Below are 21,726 nucleotides of genomic sequence, written 5' to 3'. Positions count from 1 at the left end.
AGGGTTTCCCTCTTGCACCTGCCCCCTTTGTTAGTGCATTTAATGCTTTTCAATATATATTAAGGTCTTCCAAGCTTGGTAATATGGTTGAATGTATCTTTTTTACGATATCTTGTTATATATTCAATTTGTTGATGACACAAATCTGATTTCTAAGATGAAAGAAGACAATTTTGATAACTTAGTCAACAAGCTTAATATATATTGTCAAGCATCAAAAGCCAAAATCTCTAAAATTAAATCTATCTTGTAAGTTGGTATGACTCTCCTCCAAGATGGTCTAGTAAATACAAATGGCAATGGAATTTTCTTAATAGACAAGTCAGATACTTGGGATTCCATTTTCTATTAACCCTTCCTTGAAAAATATGTGGAACTCGATTTTTTGTAAAGTTGAAGAGAAATTTAGACAGTAGAACAATCACTATCTATATCTGGTAGGTAGGTTTCAAGTTTGTCAAGAAATTTTATCATCCTACAATATATACTATGCCTCAGTTTGGTCATTCCATAGCTCTCAAACATAGAACATCCAAAAGTTAATCAAAATTTTCCTCTGGTCTAATCATAAAGGTAAAAGGAAAAGACAGTTGTAAACTGGAATCGGTGTTGCTTGAGAAAAGTAAAGGTGGCTTTGACCTTATAAACTTGAATATCAAAGGTATGGCTTTGGCCACAAAGTGGATAGTCAGGGCTCTGAATGGCAATGTGTCATGGAAAGTTTTAATTACAAACAATATTCAGCATGCTTTTCTTGAAAAGGTCAAACATTGGAGAGGCCTTCACCCTCGTTACTTCTTGTTTGGGAACTTCTCCCTTACACTTGTAGGCTCTACAGTTTTCACTCTTAGCAACATTTGAGAGCTTAAGAAACTATGAGGGAATTAATTGTTGTCAGTGAGGCCTTTAAAAGAAATGATAATATGATTCTGGGTTTCAAATCTGTAAGGTAGAGCTTACTTTGGAATAATAAACTTCTAGCTCTTTTCCAAGGTTTCTCAGCAAAGACTTGGGATGGTAAAGGAATTTTAGGTTTTAGTAATATTTTTTATTCTAGCTGTATTTAGAATTGGCTTTACCTCAAAACCAAATACTCGTTACCTAATTCTCATAGAAGAACTTTCACTATGTTAAAGAAAGCTTTGTTTAATATCAAATTTACTGTGGAACTGAAATTCAGTACAGAGATCATTGAGAGTTTTCAATGGAAGGATGGTACTGCTTTCTTCAATATCAATTCTAAACAAGCTGTATAGGCTTCTCACAGATTCAAGAAGTTTTACCCCATATCAATTCTGTTTGGAAGGTTTATATTGATGATAAAGCTTGGTCTTATGTGTTGATTTTAGTCCTTTAGATTAATACAATGCTCAGAAAATAGAATTTATCTTTGATTTTCAGATTACTATTAATTGCTGTTAGTGTTTAGGAATTTCCAGAATTAAGCAAAAGTAGAGAAATGAACAAAATGAACACACAACACAGAAGTACCCTGGGAAAACCTCCTAGGAGGAAAAACCCAGCCACAAAAGATCCTCAGATCTGATTATGGATTATGAGTAGTAATCTGATTACAATACTTATCTCAGTTTACCCTTAGGGCTAATGGCATCTTCAAGTGGTTTCAGATCTGCCCCTTAACCAGTTTTGGATCTGCCTTTTGTTGTATCAACCAGCAACCAAGGATTTGATCTTGAAATGACTTGTATGCCTCCAGCTGATGACTGTAATCTACTTCAGAACAGCAGGTCCTTCAATTGGCAGATCGCTTGATGAAGGCCACTCCCTTAACAGCAGAGATGGATCGCTTTATGCCCAGCAGATAAAAGACTAAGTTCGCTGTCCTTCAGATCAGATTCGCATATGAGAGAGAAGATGAATGAATGTTCAAATGAAGTCAAGTTGTCCTTTATTTATATGAGGCGAAGGACCCATTTAGGTCGGCTTTGACATTAATTCTTTTTATCCTTTTATTTCTTTTGTGTGAATTGTCTTTTGAATATAGGGTCGGCCCTATTTAGAGGGAACACGTTTCCCTTAGGGTGGCATGAGGAATAGGTTAGGGAGTGGCGTGTGAGAGAGGGCCCAGCCCTATACGTTAAAGAGGGGCCAGCCCTTTGGGCGGATTCCAATGTTGCCTAAGGCAATTGGAATCCACCCCTCCTACCTAATTACAATCAACATTATGTTCTTAAATGTTGTTGGTGTAACCTTTTAGAGCCAAAAAAAGACTTGTTTTAGATGGCTTCTTTAGTTACAAAGCTTGATATGAGCTCCTTTTATATTATTTTTTATTCTTGCAAGTTGAATTGTTTTGTTTGTAATTTTCCTGAGGATTTTTTTGATCATCTTTTTTTTATTGTAAGTTTGCCAAGTCTATTTGAACTTTATTTATAGGTAATATCCATGGGTAGAACATTAGGGGAAAAAAATTGGCTTGAACTTCGTTTAAATTATATTAATGGTCTAAACCCTAAGCTTGATTTCTCTTGGCTTGCTCTTCCCACTGAGAACTTATGGTCATTTCTCTTTCCACTGAGAATTTATGGTCATTTAGAAAAGGAGCAATGGGGATGTTTTCCAGGACAAATGGAGGCACCTTATAGAGTCTTCAAGTAGACTCTATTTTTAAAATTTTTGTTTAACAAGGTACATTGATATTGCCATTCTGAAGATTCATAAGGAGAGATTTTTGAAGAGCAAGGATGAAGGCTCAGTTATGGTTTATAAAATCAGACATCAAATTTGCATAATTTTGGCCCCATAATCTTAGAAAATTAGATGAAAAATTCATCAAAGAGTATGTGGAATTTCAGAACCAGTATAACAAATCCCAACTATGAAAAGATGAAGGAAGATAGTGCTTGTAAAAGTTATTGCAATTTCCAATATAATAAACAAGTTATATGCTAGATAGTGTATTTCTGATTTTGGTATTATTATTATGACAATAATATTATCGTCTTTCTTTTCTGCAGGTCTGAAGGATGAACATGTATTGATTTCAATGTCTTCCTTTTCTTTTGAATGATGTATATATAGCAAGGCAGCCACGATCAAGTGGCACCTTGATCGGACATGTCTTTTAGACATGTCCGACCAAGATGTCACTGGGTCGTGACTGTCTACCGATTCACTTTGGTGTTTATGATAACTAATCGGTGCCATGTTAACAGATCGATATAAACACACTCGATAATGAATCGGTGTCAAAGCAAATGATAATGTATTATAAACACACCCGATAATGAATCGGTGTCAAAGCAAATGATAATGGATTATAAACACACCCGATAATGAATCGGTGTCAAGGCAAACAATAACAATAACTAATAGCATTATATGCTATCGGGTTAATACCCCGATAGTATATTAATGCCGATTCATAAATGAATCGACATTAATATGCTATCGGGTTACTAGCCCGATAGCATTTAGATCGACGCTTAACTGTGTTAAGCAGGTCGTCGATCTAATCCATTTTATCCAATATCAATATCATAATCAAGATCAAAGGTTACAGTATGATAAACATATTCAGTTCGGAAAGCATAAATCAGATAATCTAATAGTATAGATGAGTAAACCAAAACAGAATAGAGGAGATTAATAAATTAGGAAAATCTTATCTTGCAGAAGCTACTAATGCATTAACAGTGCTGATTTGAAGTTTCAAAACCAGAATTTTGAGAACAGAGACAATAGGAATACCATCTCTCCTATAATAAGAACCTTTCAGATGGATACTTCTAATGAAAATTATGATCAGGGTTGGTACTAGTAATAAGTTCCTGCTGTGGTATATTTCTATCCTCCTATTTTGGGAATGGTTTCAAGTTTTCAACTGCTGCTGCTATAATTGCTAAACTAATGGTTGCAGGTAGATATGACAGAAGAAACTGGTTATGTTCCTGTATTGATGTTTCACTCAGTTATTCTTTTTTGGGGCTATCTACAAGGCTGCTGCCGAACTGATACATACTTTGATGTACTTTACATGATGTACTCCTAATTGTAACAAATTTTGGCAGAAGGTGTAGATGAACTAGTAAAGATGTATAAGTCTAATGTTTAAAGCTGTTGTAAGCACTAGTATATAGTGTAGCTGATATGTTATTTTTTGTATGATGCATTGTGCCTGCTGGGTCTGATGTGGTCTCTTTGACACATCTATACTGATTTAATTTTAGTAATAGAACATCAATTTAAAAAGAGATAAGTGAGATGTACTCTAGAAAAATAGAGGAAAAAAACTTCGAGGCAAGCATAAAAAATTGGTACATACAGATACGCATGTATATATGTATGCATGTGTGTATTTGTATATCTGAAACAGAACACTAAATAAGTGAAAATATGACAACAGGCGTGCAAGCACTCAATAGGGTGATTAAAATTGCAAGGAGATGGATTCCAGGAATGTTGAGAATTTTGGAGTAATGGCAGTGCAAGCTTTTTAAAAAGATAACAAATAAATTATTTATATTTCCTTTCCATACAATGCAGGTGAAAAATGTTGTTCACAAGTTTAAAGGGATCTAGACATACTGGCTTCAGATTTCTTGTTGCCACAGCGATAACCCGCAGGCCATCGTTGCTCAGTTCTTCAGCCATGTTTAGTAATCTCTGATAATCCTGTGAAAGTAGAGGCTCTATAGTATCCTTATTGATGTCATTCTGAACAAAACTGCAAACCTTTAGAACCTCTTCATAAGCTCCTTTCAGCACCATAATTCTCTGTGCATGAGAATTGTGTTTTTTTCTACTGGCCTGATTATCATTGCTTTCCTCAAGTATGACTGACATTCTTCGTCGACTGAAATCAAAAGGAACTTCATTTATTTTTTTCCATTTTGTGGGTTGAAATCTGTACCCACCAGTGTAAGCATATGCTAATATTGCATCATCCAGAGGATTTGTGGACCCAGTCTGAAAGTAGGAATTAAGAAATGCAAAATACAGAATCTTATCACTTGGCATGCCCTGGCAATCAAGATGATGAACCAGTACTAATCTATTCATGGTGAGAGTCCCAGTCTTATCTGTGCATAATATGTCCCTGGAAGATGGAAGAAAAAGTAGTTAGGAAAAGAATCCAAAAAGTAGATCTCATCATTTCTGCCTACTGAAATGATTATTAAAATGCATTAATGTGTTTGTAAGAAGGTATATTATCTTAGAATTATGTGTGAGGAAGTATTCATCATTTCAAGATGTTTCAACAAGAGAATAAGGACTTACATGGCTCCCATATTCTGAATTGCCACCAGCCTTTTCACAATGCACTTATCTCTTGCCATTGCAAGGGCTCCCCTTGCCAGATTGGTGTTCACAATTAGGGGTAGCATCTGAGGTGTGAGCCCAACTGCCACTGATATACCAAAAAGAACACTGCGACCCAAATCTCTTGTTGTAAAATAATCCACAATCACGATAACAGGGACAATAGCAAGCATAAAACAAATGAGCACGTAGGAGACACCCCTCACACCCTTCTCAAATGCGTGTGGTGGACTTCGTCTTCCCAGAGCAGAGAGTATAGTGCTTATGTAAGTTTTATCGCCAGTGGACACAACCACTCCGGTACCAGAGCCAGAAACTACACTTGTTCCCTGCCAAGGGCATACAGGTATGCTCATGAATCAGAACTTGCAAAAAAATGGTAACTTGAGAAAACAAAAATAACTAAATTTTCTTTCTTTTACTGTAGAGGATTACCATAAAGCATATATTTCTCAGCTCGAGCAAGGGAGTAGTTGGTTCTTCTATGACATCTGCCAATTTCTCCACAATCCCAGATTCACCTGTCAATGAAGATTGACTGCAGCAAGATATGAAATTGTCAATTGTATTCATAGAAATCATTTGCAGAATGGGCATGAAGGTCATAGAAATAATAAACCATCTAAAATACATAAACATTCTACAAAGAGAACATTGAAATAGGTAATCATACCTCACAACAAGAGACTTGGATGATAACAACCGCACATCACCAGGAAAAAGATCTCCAGCACTAAAAATTATAATATCTCCTGGTACAACATCTTTCTGATCAATTTGAACTTGCAACTCTGTCTGGACCTCCCTGCCTGCACATCGTTGCACTTTGATTGATGCTTTGACTAGCTCGGATAGTTTTAGTGCGGCCACCGAACTGCTGAACTCCTGATGTCAGATATGATACATAGCTTTTATCTATGAATGTGGAAGATGCAAGGATTGCACTAATGCAAAGCAACCTTCACATGATCAATTTGAGAGAATCATTACTTTCGGTCAAAATCATAGAATAAGTACCTGGTAAAACCGAACACTAACACTTATAATAACCATAGTAACCATGATGCTTCCATTGGCCTTGTCGTTTGCTATAAAACAAAGCGCAGCTAAGACAAAGAGAATAATATTGAATGGATGCCATAATGCGGTCGAGAAGATGTCCCACCAAGATGAAATAAGATTACCGACAGGAATGTTTGGCCCAGCTTCCTTTAGACGCTCTTCTGCTTCCTTGAAACTGAGACCTAAAATAAGCAGAACCACAACCTTGAGAAATATCCTGTTTGCACTTGAATTGTTTGATGTTCAGGCCACACTAGTTGAGAACTACCCTGCTTATTATCTTGATTTGACAAGGTCTAAACTTTTGTGTCCAGAATAAAAAAAAGGTGCTTGAGAATGCAAAACCACATAAATGGCAGCTATCTACTAATATACTACTGTTAATATTGAGCATGATTTAAAAATCAAATAACATAAAATGGATTAAACAGATAGATTTTGACCATACAGAAATAAGATCATGTATTGAAAATGCTTCTGGAAAAAAATGTGTGAGCTTTTTTGAAGCAACATTCCAAATCACCTTCCATGATCCACCATCAAGAAGAGGAAATATTTTGATGGATCATGGAGTGGGATCCAAAAACATTGATTCAAAAAAGGTCACATTTTTTCTGGAAGCATTTCAATACATTTACAGTGCACTGTGGAAAAATATGATCCTGTTCGTCTAATGTAACTATCCTATTTGGCAAAGATTTTCAGATTTGCTCGAGAAGGAACCAAAAAAGCTTACATAATTCTGATTTATGAACATATTACATTGTGTATACCAAGCAGATAAGAGAAGAAATGTTTGGCTTGAAAAAACTGCTCAATTTGGTTTTAATCATCCTGCCTCTGGTAAAATAAATTCACCTGATGACACTTCATTTACATTGGACCTAGAAATTGACTGATACTTTGGGATATGCTCTTAACAGCAAGGTCAGGTATCTCTATCCTTAACTAATGGAAAAATAAAGGGGATAAATGATTCAGGTGATGTGCATTAAGTTACACTTATCCTGATATTCAGTTGACAATTGTGGTAACCTATGGATAGTAGAAAATATAAAACATTAATAAACTTCTCTACGAATTACTTAAATAATCTTTTCTAGAAAAAATTATAAATGCCTCATATCTATTTGTATTACAGTGTTAAACCAGCAAAGAAATAGGAATTTCCTAAGAAAATCACAGTTAGAAAGCACAAAATGTTTGGATCTGAAATTATATGTTCAGAAAAAAGGGACATTAATGCACATGATTCCACATTGCAAGCAAACATTAAAATGTATAAAAGTCCATACTGAGTTAATATGCTACCAAAACAAGAATGTCCCCTAGGAGAAGCTTAACCCATGTACAAAAAATGAAGAGAACTAATGTAGAAAATTTAAAAACCTGGGACATAATTCTCCAAAATCATTGTCAAACAATATTCTTCTCCCTCCATCCCTTCACCAACACTATAACCATACAGCCATACCCACCCTTTTTCCCTAGCAACCAAAGGTTGACAAGTCAAGGGATCCCAAATCAGAGAGAAGAGCCACGGCCTCCTCTAGGCATTCCAACCTTTCAAATTCAACAGTAACTCATAACTTCCATGAAGCTATTTCACAAAAAGAACAAAAGAACAGCTAGATCTGCAAAAAAGTGTTGAAATCTTCAATATCCAACCAAACCAAGTGAACTTTTTCCAAGCTCAACTTCGAATCCATCAGAATGGCTGCCATATTGGACAGGAAAGTCCTCCAAAAGTGTACTTCTCCATGGACAAAATGGAACAAAGACTATGGCTACTGAAGGAGCAACACGTATCTGCAGGTTCATGGATGCATATTTCAGACTGAAAGCCTTGCCCTACTAGATTCAAGACAACTAGAAACCTACAGGATAAATGAATCTCCTAATGAAGCCTAAGAAAAACTTCCTTGCAATCTTCATTTCTAAAGAGGCTTTTCATAAAACATTGGGCCCCAGCTTTTGATCCAATGGAGGGCATCCCAATTATACTCATGGGTTAGTAAGATTCCCCCTTCTCCCCAATCAGTACTAGAGAGATCCATATTTAGCAAAGATTACCAATGCCATAAAAGAATACATAGCAATGAGCATCCTCTAAACTTACAAGAAACCTAGGTATTTTAAATATGCCTGAAAATGTGTTAATGTCAATCTAGACCAGCAGCTACCAAATTTAATCATATTAGACATGGGGGGATAGAATGGGAGAAACTTCTACAATCTGAAAACATACCCTTCAGATGTCATCTATTTTACACCATGGCCATCTTGCAAGGGTATCCACTACTCAAGAAAAGTTGAAGAACCCAGAAACTTAGAAAGTGTGCTGACACAAGCAGCAGCAGAAATGACCCAAGAAGTATATGAAGAAATAGCTATGTTAACCGGGGACGCGTCCTCGAGTTGAAATCCCCCGTCCTCGTACCGGGGATGTTTCGGGGACTTGGGGATGGCTAGGGGACGTCCCCCTGCCATCCCCAAAATTCCGGGCTGAAATCCCTCGTCCCCGTACCAGGGACGTTTCAGGGACTTGGGGACGCCTAGGGGACGTCCCCCTGCCATCCCCAAAATTGCAAAATCTGTGGGAAACGTCCTAGAAACTTGGGAACAACAGGGATTCTCAAAGGGGATGCCCCCCCGTACCCAATATGGTTGGGGACATCTATGACGTCCCCTAACCTTCCCGGGGACAGCCAGCCGTCCCCCTTTTCCCAGCACATTTTTTTAAAAAAGACTCAAATGCTCAAAAAGAACATTTTTTAATTTTATTATAGGTCTATAAAATTGGATTTTCACTAATATGACTGGTAAACATGTCTGAATCACTTCCAAAAGCACTTAGCAATAATGAGCAGCAGCCTGGTAATAAATTTCACAAACACTTAGAACTTGGTAGTGCTTAAAAACGTGGTTGCAGGCCTAGAATATTGGACTTTTCACTGATATGAAAGGTAAACAGGTCTGAATCATAGCCAAAAGCACTCAAAAATATGAATAACAGCTTGGCAATGAATTTCACAAACACTCAAAACTTTGTAGAGAATAAAGAAGCGGTTGTAGGTCATAATAGTAATGGAAGACTATCAAAATACCGTCCAACCAGAAAGAAACAATGAACTACATGCAAACAAGTGCTGGCATATTTACACTGAATTTTCAATTATGAATGCATATTGAGTATTGACAATGAATTTGGAACACAAATGTGGTATGTTAAGGTTCTATAATGTACATATACCTGCTTTATCCATGTTTTCGTATGAATATAATGTATGTATACATGCTTTATCTATTTTTCATATGAACATTTAAAATTTCCCTATATATTTTATACAGCCGTCCCCTTTGCCGTCCCCCTGCTGTCCCCAAAATTGGCAAAAAAATTTGCCAACCTGGAAACTCGTCCCACTGTCCCCTGCCATCCCCGTCCCGGAAACTCGGGGTAACATAGAAAAATAGGGATCTCCAAAATAGACACAAAGATAATAGTTCGGCAAATAAATTCCAAAAGGCATCTTATGTAAGAAGGGAAAAAGAAATTCGATGATTCGATCCCCTTAGAAAACAAATTTGCAACCCTTAGGGAGAAGACACAAAAATTGCCAATCCTGCAAGAACAACAAAGTAAGCAAGGCAGCTGAAGCAACTAATGGCAAGCATTGAAATTCACATCAGCCTCAAAAAATGGTAAGTGCAACACAACAAACAGCAACACATAACTCAGCATTTCCTAGTTCTTTCAATACTAGTTATTTTTGGGATCCTTCCTCACTGATGCATTCTCAAAATCATAAGTTTCTTTTCTCAGAATTCCTTTTGGAGTCTTTCCTCTACAGAATTAGGTTCAAATTTGTGTTCCACGAAGTCTTGGAATGGAGGATGGGAGGATGGAGAGAAGGGTTCCAGTGATGGGGGGACCAAGGACCCTGATTTTGGAATGGTAGCAAGATGGCAGCTGGTGAGGACCTAGGGGTGGAGCTCCCAACAGGCTCAAGAAGCAACACCCATCACAGTGGTCTGGGGGCATGCTGCTTTCATAATTTTATCACTATGTTTTCTCTAACACTAAGTCCTCACTATTTTAATATTTCTAGCCAAATCTTCACTCTTCAAAGAACTAGCAGTGAATCAAGAGAATCTGACTGATCTAAATGATGAGGGCTATGCAATTTTTATAGCATTTTTTAGTGTTTAGAATGCAGATAGTGTTCATTAGACTATTAGGATCCAAATTTCAAATAAACGCCTTTTTTTAAATTATTTTTTAAATACTAGATGCGAGGAATGGCTGCAAGTTTCCAAAACGTTCAAGAGATATGGTTGAGTTTCTTGAGGGTCCTGGGATGTCCTAGCGTCCCCTCATAGTCCCCATCAATGAGGGACACTCCAAAAACATCCCCACTCTAAGGGAGACATCCACTGGTAGTAGCGATGATGGCACAACAGAGGAATGTTTCCCTATTGTCCTGGGACCTTAGAAATATCCCCATCTCCAGAGACAGCAATTTTTTGGGGGCAGACACATCCCCATTGAACACTGGCTCAAATGGACACACCACTTCTACATATCGGTGCTTGTCCTCTTCACATTGGCTTGGTTGACCGTTGAATGGACTTAAATCAAGATCCTCTAGAAGAATCTTCTTGAGAGGAACTGGCAGACTTATTAAGACTAGGAAAGGAAGTAATCCCCTTGCTAATTCTTTGCATTGACTCGTAGCTTAAATTTATGCCTTATAATCTCCTTAATTTTAGGAGTGACATGAGCATAAAACATATCAAACCTAACCAGGTGCTTCTTCAGTGTCTCAGCAAGATAATAGACTTTGTGCAGTTTACACCATGAAGTTCAACTTAATTCTTTTGCACAAACTTTGGATACAAAGGCTGATTGATAGACTTCCCCATTATGATAGGGATCCAAAACAAGGACTTCATGTATAACTGATAAGTAGTTATATGATGTTCGGGCATTTCTGTTCATGGGGAGACAATGTCAATGAAGGCCTTGAAAAGGTAGTGAAGCTTGAGGAGTTTTAATAACACTCACTCGAGAATTTTCACCCAGATTGGATTTCTCCAAGTCATACTGTTGTATCTTTTATCCATGTTTTCTTACTTATTATTACATTCTTCCTTACATTTCTAAGCACAGATACATTGGTAGACAAGGTATTGTAGGGATTGTTTTTCTATATTTCCATAATTGAACAACTGAATTAATAATTTACATTAAGATTGGAAAGCATTTATGTTGGTGAAGCAAAGCATACAATATCCACTCTCTTAACAGATTAGATTGGTATCTGAGAGGTTTTAATGGATTTTGGGTGTGTATTCTTTTTTGCATATCTATGCCCATTACCAGTGCAACTACTTCAAGTGGGAAAGAAATTTTGGATCCTTTGGAGCAAGGGATAGAATCCAAAGATTAGATAAGAAGGTTATGATGATGATGAATTACCTCTGAGTGAACAAGAAATATTTCTCAAGCTAAAAGAAGATGTAGCAATCATATCATGCTCTATATGGAAGCTTGAAAGTATTATAGGGTCACTCTCGGGGAAAATGTAGAGGTCTTTACAGAATCTTAAATGTAAGAAGTAGCTGATTTCTCATGAGAAAATGCAATTCCAAGGTGAGACAAGTCTTCCTACAACTCTTTTCCAAAAGGAGGCAAAGATCAAGTTTCCTCCTTATGAAGTAGATATAGATGCAGAGAGGCTTGACTATTGGCTGGCCCAACTTGAGGTATATTTCAATATGCACAAACTTAGAGAAAAAAAAAATTCTTCGCTGGATTAAGGTTAAAAAACAAGTTATTCTTGGTTTGAAAGCTACTCTTGTTCTTTGGATTTAAGAAAAGTAGCACCTATTTGTCCTTGAAAAGCATTTAAGAAGCTAAGTAAAAAGCAATTCTATTCCATTTGTCACTAAGAAGAGATATCAATTGAGTGGCAATATTATTAAAAAAGAAGGGCAAAGTGTGCAAGAGTAAATTAGTGAATTTCATAGAAGGGATATACAAATGGATTAACATGTGCAAGAAGATATCTTTATACACCTTATTTTTGCTTTGCCGACACTATTGCAGGACTTGCTGGCAGATCAATCTCCATGATCATATGTTCTCATATGGTATCTTTATACACCTTATTTTTGCTTTGCCGACACTCTTGCAGGACTTGCTGGCAGATCAATCTCCATGATCATATGTTCTCATATGGTACAGCATCAAGGTGGGTCAGCTTTCAGAACTTTTGTGAGAGTTTGAAAACTCCGACTTGGCAAAAACTAAGCAGCCCAAGATTTTGACCCGACTTACAACTTGACAAAAAATTGGTATATAAGAACACAAAATAAAGTTAATCAATCCATAAGACACACAAAGAATGAATTTAGAAAACATGTTAGTCTATTTTGATTATTAATTTGTCACAGTTCAAAGATTGCAAGTCATATGACCCCTCAAATGCTCAAAATTCAATTCAAACATTGTATGATAGTATAACAACCAATTGCAATCTGTAAAATGTTCTCTCTCCTAATACTAGTACTATCTAGCCTCAAACTAATAAATAAATCTAAATCGCTGTAAGAAGGGAATGTTTCCTCAAGTATATCTTCCCCCAATGCTTCCCTTGCTTCTTCTTACCTCTCCAATTTAGCTATATCTTCATCAATGAACCTTACATCCGCATCTTCAACAATTCAATTTGAATATGGATAGATGTCATCCAAGTCAATGGCATCGTAAGACTCCTTACCATCCATGTTGTTATTCTCAAGGTGAAGGTTGTACTGAATGAAGACAAGGTCATTGAGGCGCTCCTAGGTCAATATGTTTCTACCCTTGGTGTGAATGCTTTCAAATAGGTTCCTATTGCACTCACACCTAGAAGTGCTACAAGGTTGGGACAGAACATGGATAGCTAGCTTTAAAGATTTGATGTTCCAACACTATAAAACCTGCCACCACAAATTTACAAATAAAACATTGAAAAATTTATAAATGTTAAATAAACTTTATATTATTAATCTAAAAAAACTATAAATTATGTGATTAAAAGACTCATTTTTTTACCTAGTTGTTGGGCTGCCCTCTTTCAAATCCATAAACAATAAACGTGAAGAAAAGAGCCTCCCATCCCCATCCATGTAAGCCTCTAACCCATCTATAATTGTGAATCTTAAGACCTCCATTTGGTTTTTTCCTCTATATCCACATAGTAGGTCGTTCTCTTGAATTGTAATTATTGCTTTGGTTGTAACAAACTTCATATTGATTACTTATCAACTTGTGGGCAGTTGCTAAGAATTAGCTATAAGTGGTTGCCAATAGTTGTGTTCTAATTGGCAACCATCAAACACTTTATATATGTTTCTCATGGTTGGGAAAGGTGTCTAATTTTATACGGTCCTCCCTAGTCTACAATTACATTAAAATGCACTACCTTGGAATGAAACAATTAATGATACTCACTTGCAATTACTTGGTATGATTTATTTAACTAAGTTACCGGTACTTCAGGTTTTGCCCCCAAATCCGGATACGATACGTATCGGATTCGGATTAGCCTCGGAATCCCTATGGATTCGGACAGGGTACTGATTTTTGCCCCCTGAAACGTATCCGTTTTTGGAGTCACGATTCCAGACGCATCCGGTGCAGACATGGCGATTTCATAGGGTTTTTTTGACGAATCCGCATCGGTCACAAATTTCGAGGGTTTTTTCATATGTCTTTTCACGTTTTAAACCCTAAAGCAAAGCTAAATGTTAAAAAACGTGAAACCGAAAAACGCAGGTGAGAGGTGAGAGGAGGCGCGATGGCATAGAGGTGCGACGACGGAGGTGAGAGGAGGCGCGACGGAGGTGCGACGACGGCACAGAGGAGGCGAGACGGGAGGTGCCAGAGCAGGAGGGCGACGGCCGACGACCAGCCCCCAGTCTTTCCGACGCATCCTCCATTTTTTCGGGCTTCCTGCAGGTTTTTTTTTTAATTATTATCATAGGTTTTTAAATAATTAAATTTTATTATAAATTTTTAAAAAATTTATTAGTTTGTTAAATTTTATTATAGTTTATTTAATAGTTTATATAAAATTAAATTTAATAATTTATTTAAAATGAAAGTAATTAAATTTAAATTTTTAATTACAAAATTTAATATGGACTATAGTTTGTTAAATTGTTTGTTAAATGAAAACAAACTAACTATTAAAAATATAATTTTTTATTTTTAAATAATAATAACTAGCAAAATTGAAAATAGTTTTATTATTTAAAAATAAAAAATTATATTTTTAATAGTTAGTTTGTTTTCATTTAACAAACAATTTAACAAACTATAGTCCATATTAAATTTTGTAATTAAAAATTTAAATTTAATTACTTTCATTTTAAATAAATTATTAAATTTAATTTTATATATTTTAATTTAACATTTAGAATCTATTGTTTACTATTAATTTATTAAATATTAATAATTATTTTTTAATTTGTTGTAGAAATCATAATGGCAATGACTACTAGCTCTACTCCTCAACGGACTTTCAAAACTGACCCAAATTCACCTTTATGGAAATATGTCAAAATAATAGACCAAGTAAAAGGTGGTGGAACATTTTTATGGATATGCAACTTCTGTAGTACGAAAAAAACTAGCTCCTATAGTCATGTCAAAGCCCATTTTTGTGCCATTCCCCAACAAGGAATCAAACCATGTCTAGGAAAGAATGGAAATGGGATGTCACCTCAAGAAATAGCAGGATATATTAGAGAGCAAGAGGAAGCAGATGCAAGAGTTGGTCGTGCCTCAAACCATCCTTTGTTGACAGGAAGAGGAAGTAAATCAAAGAGGCCCCCTACTTCTCCATCTTATAGCGATTTTCCTGATATCGTGGTAGAGAGCCACCCATTCTTGGACCCAATTAGTGAAGAACCTGTTATTGTGAAGAGAAGCAGGGGACCATTAGAGAGAGCATTTAAGAATGATGCTAGAGAGATTGCAGATCAATCCGTTGGAAGATGTCTATATGCAAACGGTTTGTCATTTAATGTGGTACGATCACCATATTGGCAGGATATGTTGAAAAAGGTAAATGAGGCTCCACAAGGGTACACAGGGCCAGGTTATGAGAAGGTGTGTAGCACCTTACTAGCAAAGGAGGTAAAAAACATAAACAATGCATTGGCTCCCATTAGAAATTCATGGAAACAAACAGGGGTGTCCATCATTTCAGATGGATGGAAGGATACCAAAAATCGGCCATTAATTAATGTAATTGCAGTGTGCCCTAAAGGGGCAATGTTTCTGAAAGCTGTGGATTGTGAGGGACAGGTGAAGGATGCACAATTTATTGCTAACATCCTTATACAATGCATTCAGGATGTGGGACCTCAAAATGTTGTCCAAGTAATAACGGACAATGCAAAGAATTGTAGAGCTGCAGGTATGTTGATTGAGACACGGTTTGAACACATATTTTGGACACCTTGTGCTGTCCACTCTCTCAACCTCATGCTACAAAAGATAGGCAGGAAAATAGATTGGATCAAACAAATTTATGTTGAGGCTGAAGAGATCCAAATGTTCATCACAAACCATAACATGTCACAGGCCATTTTCAGATCATTTTCACAGTTGGAGTTGCTAAAGGTAATTGAAACACTTCAATTTTTAAAATCTACATTTCACTTTGATGGTTACTTAATTTTTATTTTTTTATCATGTCTTCTTTGTATTCTAATTTTTTTTTTAAATTTTTGAATAGGTTGCCGAGACCCGATTTGCATCCAACACAATCGTCTTGAGGCGACTTGTGAAGGTGCGACAGCCACTTGCTAGCATGGTAATTAGTCAAAGTTGGTCCCTATGGAGGCAATCCAATACTGAAAGGGCAGCAAATGTAAGGCGCATGATCCTAGATGACACTTGGTGGGATCGAGTGGAATATCTTTTGAGTTTCACTGAGCCCATCATGAGTATGATCCGTTATACTGACATGGATCACCCATGTTTGGGAGAGGTATATGATGGCATTGACTCGATGATTGAGAAAATGAAAGCCATCATCAATGCAAAAGAGCAAGATCCCGAAGAAACTTTCTTCAAAGAGGTTCAATCAATTTGTGTTGAGCGGTGGAACAAAATGACCACCCCACTACATCTTCTTGCATTTGCATTGACTCCCAAATTTTATAGTGATGAAATGCTTGCTAAGCCATCAAGGGTACCACCATATAGAGATTCAGAAGTCAGTGAAGGGTGTAGGACAGCACTTACTAAACTCTTCCCAGATTCTGAAATGGAGGATTTAATGACAAGTGAGTTTGCTGATTTTGTAGCCTCCAATGGTCAAAGTGTTTCCGCTCTCCATGACAAGTATAAAAAGGATTCTCATGCTTGGTGGTACCTCAATGGCCATACATCACCAAACCTTCAAACTCTTGCAATCAAAGTTTTATCGCAAGTAAGTTTCTTAATTTTTATTGCTCTCTAAATTTAGATTTTTTACTATTTTATAATTGTCACCCTCTCACTTTGTGTCAATTATTCAATAGGTTGCTAGTTCCTCTTCATCTAAGTGAAATTGGAGCACATACTCCTTCATCCACTCAGTGAAACGCAACCGACTGGCAGCAAGTAAGGCAGAAGAGCTCGTTTATGTGCATTCAAACTTGCGCCTTCTTACTCATAAACAAAATGAGTATAAGGATGGGAGCACAAAGTTTTGGGATGTAGATCCAGAGCGAACTGATTTGGATTTTTCAGCTGCCACACAATCTTTACTTTCTGGGGAGTCTGATAGCCAATGTGCTGCTAGTGCAAGTGGCAGTGAGGCTGCATGTGGTTCCAGTACTCTACCTACATCATCTAATGTCAATGATGATGTTGATCTTGATCTTCCTAGTGACCCATATGATGCTATTGCTGATTATTAGTTGTGTCATTTTATTGTTGAACGGTTGAGCCAGTGAACAATGAATTCGATATCTATCATAACATTCAAAGTTTGTAATTTTGTTATAGACTTATAGTTATATCAATATGAATCATATATGATAGTTCCAAGTTTTGTTTAGCATATGGATGATATGTGGGATTCTAAATTTAATTTTTGTTTCTACTTATTAGAGTGTATATATGTATATATTTATGATTTTTACATTTTTTTGTACGGACGTACCCATACGTACCCAGGCCCCCCCTAAAAAAAATGTTGTACCAGCGTACCGTACCCACGTACCCGTACACGTACCCGTACCCGTACCGGCAACTTAGATTTATTATTTTATATTTATATTGCAATTAGCAATGTAAATTTTTGCAATGAACATTTGTCATAATTGCCAAAGTTGGTTCAAATTCTTAGAGAATATGTGTCAGTCAACAATATTGATTGATAAAACTAGAACGATGGAACAATAAATGGGTAGACCTATTGATAAAGCTATATAAATAAATCAGTATCAAGGGAAAGGTCCCACAAGAGATTTCCAATATCTCAAGGATCTTCTGGTACAAGGACACATCTAGAATGTTGAGGAAAATCAAGTACCAATCGATACAATATGGAACAACTTAGCGGTAACAAATGACATGCATACAATAGTGAATTGCCTATCCTAACTCGTTGCAAGGCATTACATTATATTATAAGATTTTTGCACCAAACATAACCGTGAAGCACACCACCAAAAAACATTCCAACAATATGAAGAAAGAAACCATTGAAAGGAAGAAGAGTGAGGTGAAGACCAACACCAATGTAACTTGAGAACTAATGCCATTGAGTTCAAAAAAGGAAAGAGAAGACCACCACTTGGACGAAGAAATTAGATGATCACTAAGATTGGTGAAGCAAGAAGAATGAAGGAGACTTGGAACCACAATAGAATAAAATCTATCCACATACTCTCAAACCCAAATCAAAAGATGGAGCCAAAGAGTAAGATGGAGTCAAAGAAAAAGTTGAAACCAAAGTGAAAATTGGAGCCAAAGCACATGCGCTAGTCCCCTAATTATTTTATGCTTAATTATTTATGCATTCTATGATGCAATATTATTGCCTATGTGAACATTAATTCCCAACACCCCCCCTTAGTGTGAATATGGGGTGAAAGTACAACACAATACTTGATGACCACACATCGTAGTTCATCCTAAAGTATGAGTAGGGACATAAACATCTACTCATGTGAAGCAACAGTGGAACTAGCCTCACTACGCTCACTATACTTTCATCCAAGGATAAGGACAAACATGTCTACCCATGGAACCGAGGATAGGGACTAACACATCTATCCAAGGTCTTACATCAATTTTGGATAGGGACAAACACATCTACCCAAAAACAAGGTCATGAACAGGGACATACACTTTTGCTCACAACAATTATGATTGGAGACAAACACATCCAATCATAATCACCAACTCTTGTGACTGGGGACAAACACATCCATTCACAAACAACCAACAATAGTGATTGGGGACAAACACATCCAACCACTTACATCATCTTGTGAATGGGGACAAACACATCCATCCACAACTTACAAAGCTTGAGAACCAAGTCTTTGTTGTTGTTTATGCAACCACCATTTTAGATCATTGCCACTCTAATCACAAATGATATGAGACAGTTGCCGCTGCCCCCTGGAAACCGATCTTGGCTTTAGTCGTTTCGGCACAAGTTGTTTTGTCATTAATACAGTTTCACGACCCCATCGCTAATGATTGACAAGAGGTCGCTAAATTTCCTCCAACCTCTTGTGCCTCCATCCTCCAATAAAATTGCTACTTAACTAGAAAATTTGTCTTTTGAGGCTCATTTCATCAGTTGTGAGGAAAGAACATTCCCCCCCCCCCCTTGATGCAAACTTTCTACAAGGAGTGTCGGGTACCACTGATCATGCACTCCGATTACAACTGAGACAATTTTTAAGATTTTTGTCACTTTTTAATTTTGATAGACTATTTTTGCTGACACAACAATAATGACTCATAAAAAATGAACCCTATTCTAAATACATGATATAACTAAACTTTGATGTACATTGACTTTTAGAATATGAAAACTAAACTAAATAAAATAAAAATTCCTGATTTAAATGACTCAACTTAATTTCAACCAAAATATAATTTAATACACATGTGGTAATGGACAAGCGTGGAGTAAGCCAAAGGAGATGAATTCAATGTACGTCCGGTGTGAACTCAACACCAATTGAAAGATGGATTTTTCTTCTTTTTTTTTTGATGAAGAAAGATTGATGACCCCATAAACCATTATTTTTGTGAAGCTATTTTCCTTTTTCATAGATCTAGATTTTGAAATGCTCCAAATTGGTGGAAATAGCTACAGTGACCATTGTGTCACGTTACCAATAAATAGAAAAACTCCAGTGAATGTAAGATCTGTCTGTAAATCAAGTCAAACCAAAGAGAAGAGGGCCATCAAAACATGGACTCACCAGGGAGCTCAAAAGGACTTCCGCCAATTAAGGGACATGAAGAGAATAGCGATAGGCAATTCTCAGTCTAGCAATAGGCAATTCTCAGTCAGAGAACCCAAACTTCAACTTTGCCAATACACGGACCTCGGACAAGGCACTGCCAAGAACAAATGCTCTACAATTGGCTCAGAGATAATAAAGTGACTTTTGGAAAATTAGAATCTACACACCCAACTGGACTGTCCAATTTGAATCGATCCACCACACTTGCAGAAGATGATAATTCAAAATCATGGCACAAGAGGACCACGCTGGCGTATTCAGTAATAAACAAGCAATTAGCATATAACAGCACCTCGAAGCTGAAATTGATGAGCGGAGGCTAATATGTGCCCAAAGCGGTGCTCATGGATATTGAACCCGGGACCAATGATTTATTCTTCAACTACTTTTTACCATTTTTTTTCATAAATGCGCGAACCAAACCAAGACTGATAATACGGGCATCATGGCAAGTATGGCTTAAGGATCAAACATTAAAATCCTACAACTTTTCTTAAGAAATATGGTGGTCGAGCTGTGATCATCCGTCTGTGCAAAGATTGTGATTTGGATTGCCTCAGATCTTTCTTTTGAACTGATCTTCACACTGACGTCTATTGGTATGATTCTCGCTTTGGGTGCACTGACCTCACATGGATTTGAAATAATGAATTTTCTTCAGATTGCCGATAATCATTCAAGAGTACGGGATCACTAGGATCACCAGAACCTTAGAAAAAGCAGATTTTCATGCCACCATTCTGACATTCTCCCGCTCTGATACCATATTAAAAATATGGGCAGAGATAAGAAGCTAAAATACTTAAAAATAGATAATACGTGCTTTCTTTTCATATAATTTTCAACGTCCTACAACCAAGTACGTACAAACAATATACTAACCTATTAACAAACCATGTGACTAATAATAATATTAAGTTGTTTCTCAGCAACTTAATATTAATATGACAATTATTTATCATACATTTAACAACACCCCGTAATTATTTTATGCTTCATTATTTATGCATCCTATGATGCAATATTACTGCCTATGTGAACACTAATTCCCAACACAAAGAATGTAGACTGTCAAAAAAACATATGAGGTGTTTGACATCAATGATATCAATCCATATTCAAATTGGATTGCTAAGGATGTGGATCCCATGGTTAGTATTGATGATATAGCTGATTTGAAGAGGGAGGCAACAGATGTAGCAGCATATGATGATGCAAAAGACATGGCTTCGTTGCATTCATATTATGATCATATGCCTAAGGCTCCTATGAGGATGATATCGTTCATCAACAAGAAGCTGCAGCACTACCATCTAATTTGAAGACACCCACATAGCCATTTAGAAGCTTTAGTTGTAGGACTTCAAAGTTTAAAGATTATGAACATTGAAATTTACTTCGTATTTTTTAATCATATTGAAACTGAAAGGCAATACATATTGAACTCTAAATATGAAGGAAAACAGAAATATATTGTTTAAATTCATAAATATGGATGTTTTGAACAATATTTTACAAATTTATGCACTTTTAATGCACAGAAAATTTGCTGAGTTTAATTATGGATGAGTTCATTGGAATCACTTTTATAACTATATATTTTTCCCCAACAACCACCTTACTCTAGCATGCAAGGTAATGCAGGAGAATCATTGATTTCCTGCAATCTGCATTACCGAAAAAAAAAAGATAGTAAAGTTTTGTGAGTGTCTTCACTTCTCTTACAATTATTTTTGACTTCCACAATTTCAAAGGAAATTCTCAGCCTTCTATAAGGGATCTTGAAGTGTATTACTTTCTTCATGCCTCTGCTGTGCAAATTAAAAGGGAAAAAAGACGAAA

The 21,726-nt window shown here is 36.5% G+C and overlaps 1 protein-coding gene across 1 annotated transcript in view; it reads right to left on the bottom strand.

The window, feature by feature from the left end:
• The window catches only part of LOC131031259 (uncharacterized), a 49,917-nt gene that overhangs the window by 24,612 nt on the left and 3,579 nt on the right, over positions 1–21,726 (bottom strand). Inside the window, exons 4-8 of the mRNA XM_057962316.2 lie at positions 6,301–6,527; positions 5,957–6,168; positions 5,719–5,821; positions 5,242–5,612; positions 4,549–5,059 (exon numbers count right to left, since the gene is read on the bottom strand). Of these exons, the coding sequence (XP_057818299.1) occupies positions 4,549–5,059; positions 5,242–5,612; positions 5,719–5,821; positions 5,957–6,168; positions 6,301–6,527 (1,424 nt within the window). The remainder of the gene's footprint in view (positions 1–4,548; positions 5,060–5,241; positions 5,613–5,718; positions 5,822–5,956; positions 6,169–6,300; positions 6,528–21,726) is intronic.

This window comes from Cryptomeria japonica, chromosome 8 (genome assembly GCF_030272615.1).
Source record: "Cryptomeria japonica chromosome 8, Sugi_1.0, whole genome shotgun sequence".
In the NCBI taxonomy this organism is placed as follows: Eukaryota; Viridiplantae; Streptophyta; class Pinopsida; order Cupressales; family Cupressaceae; genus Cryptomeria; species Cryptomeria japonica.
This window is presented reverse-complemented; position numbering and strand designations above follow the sequence as displayed.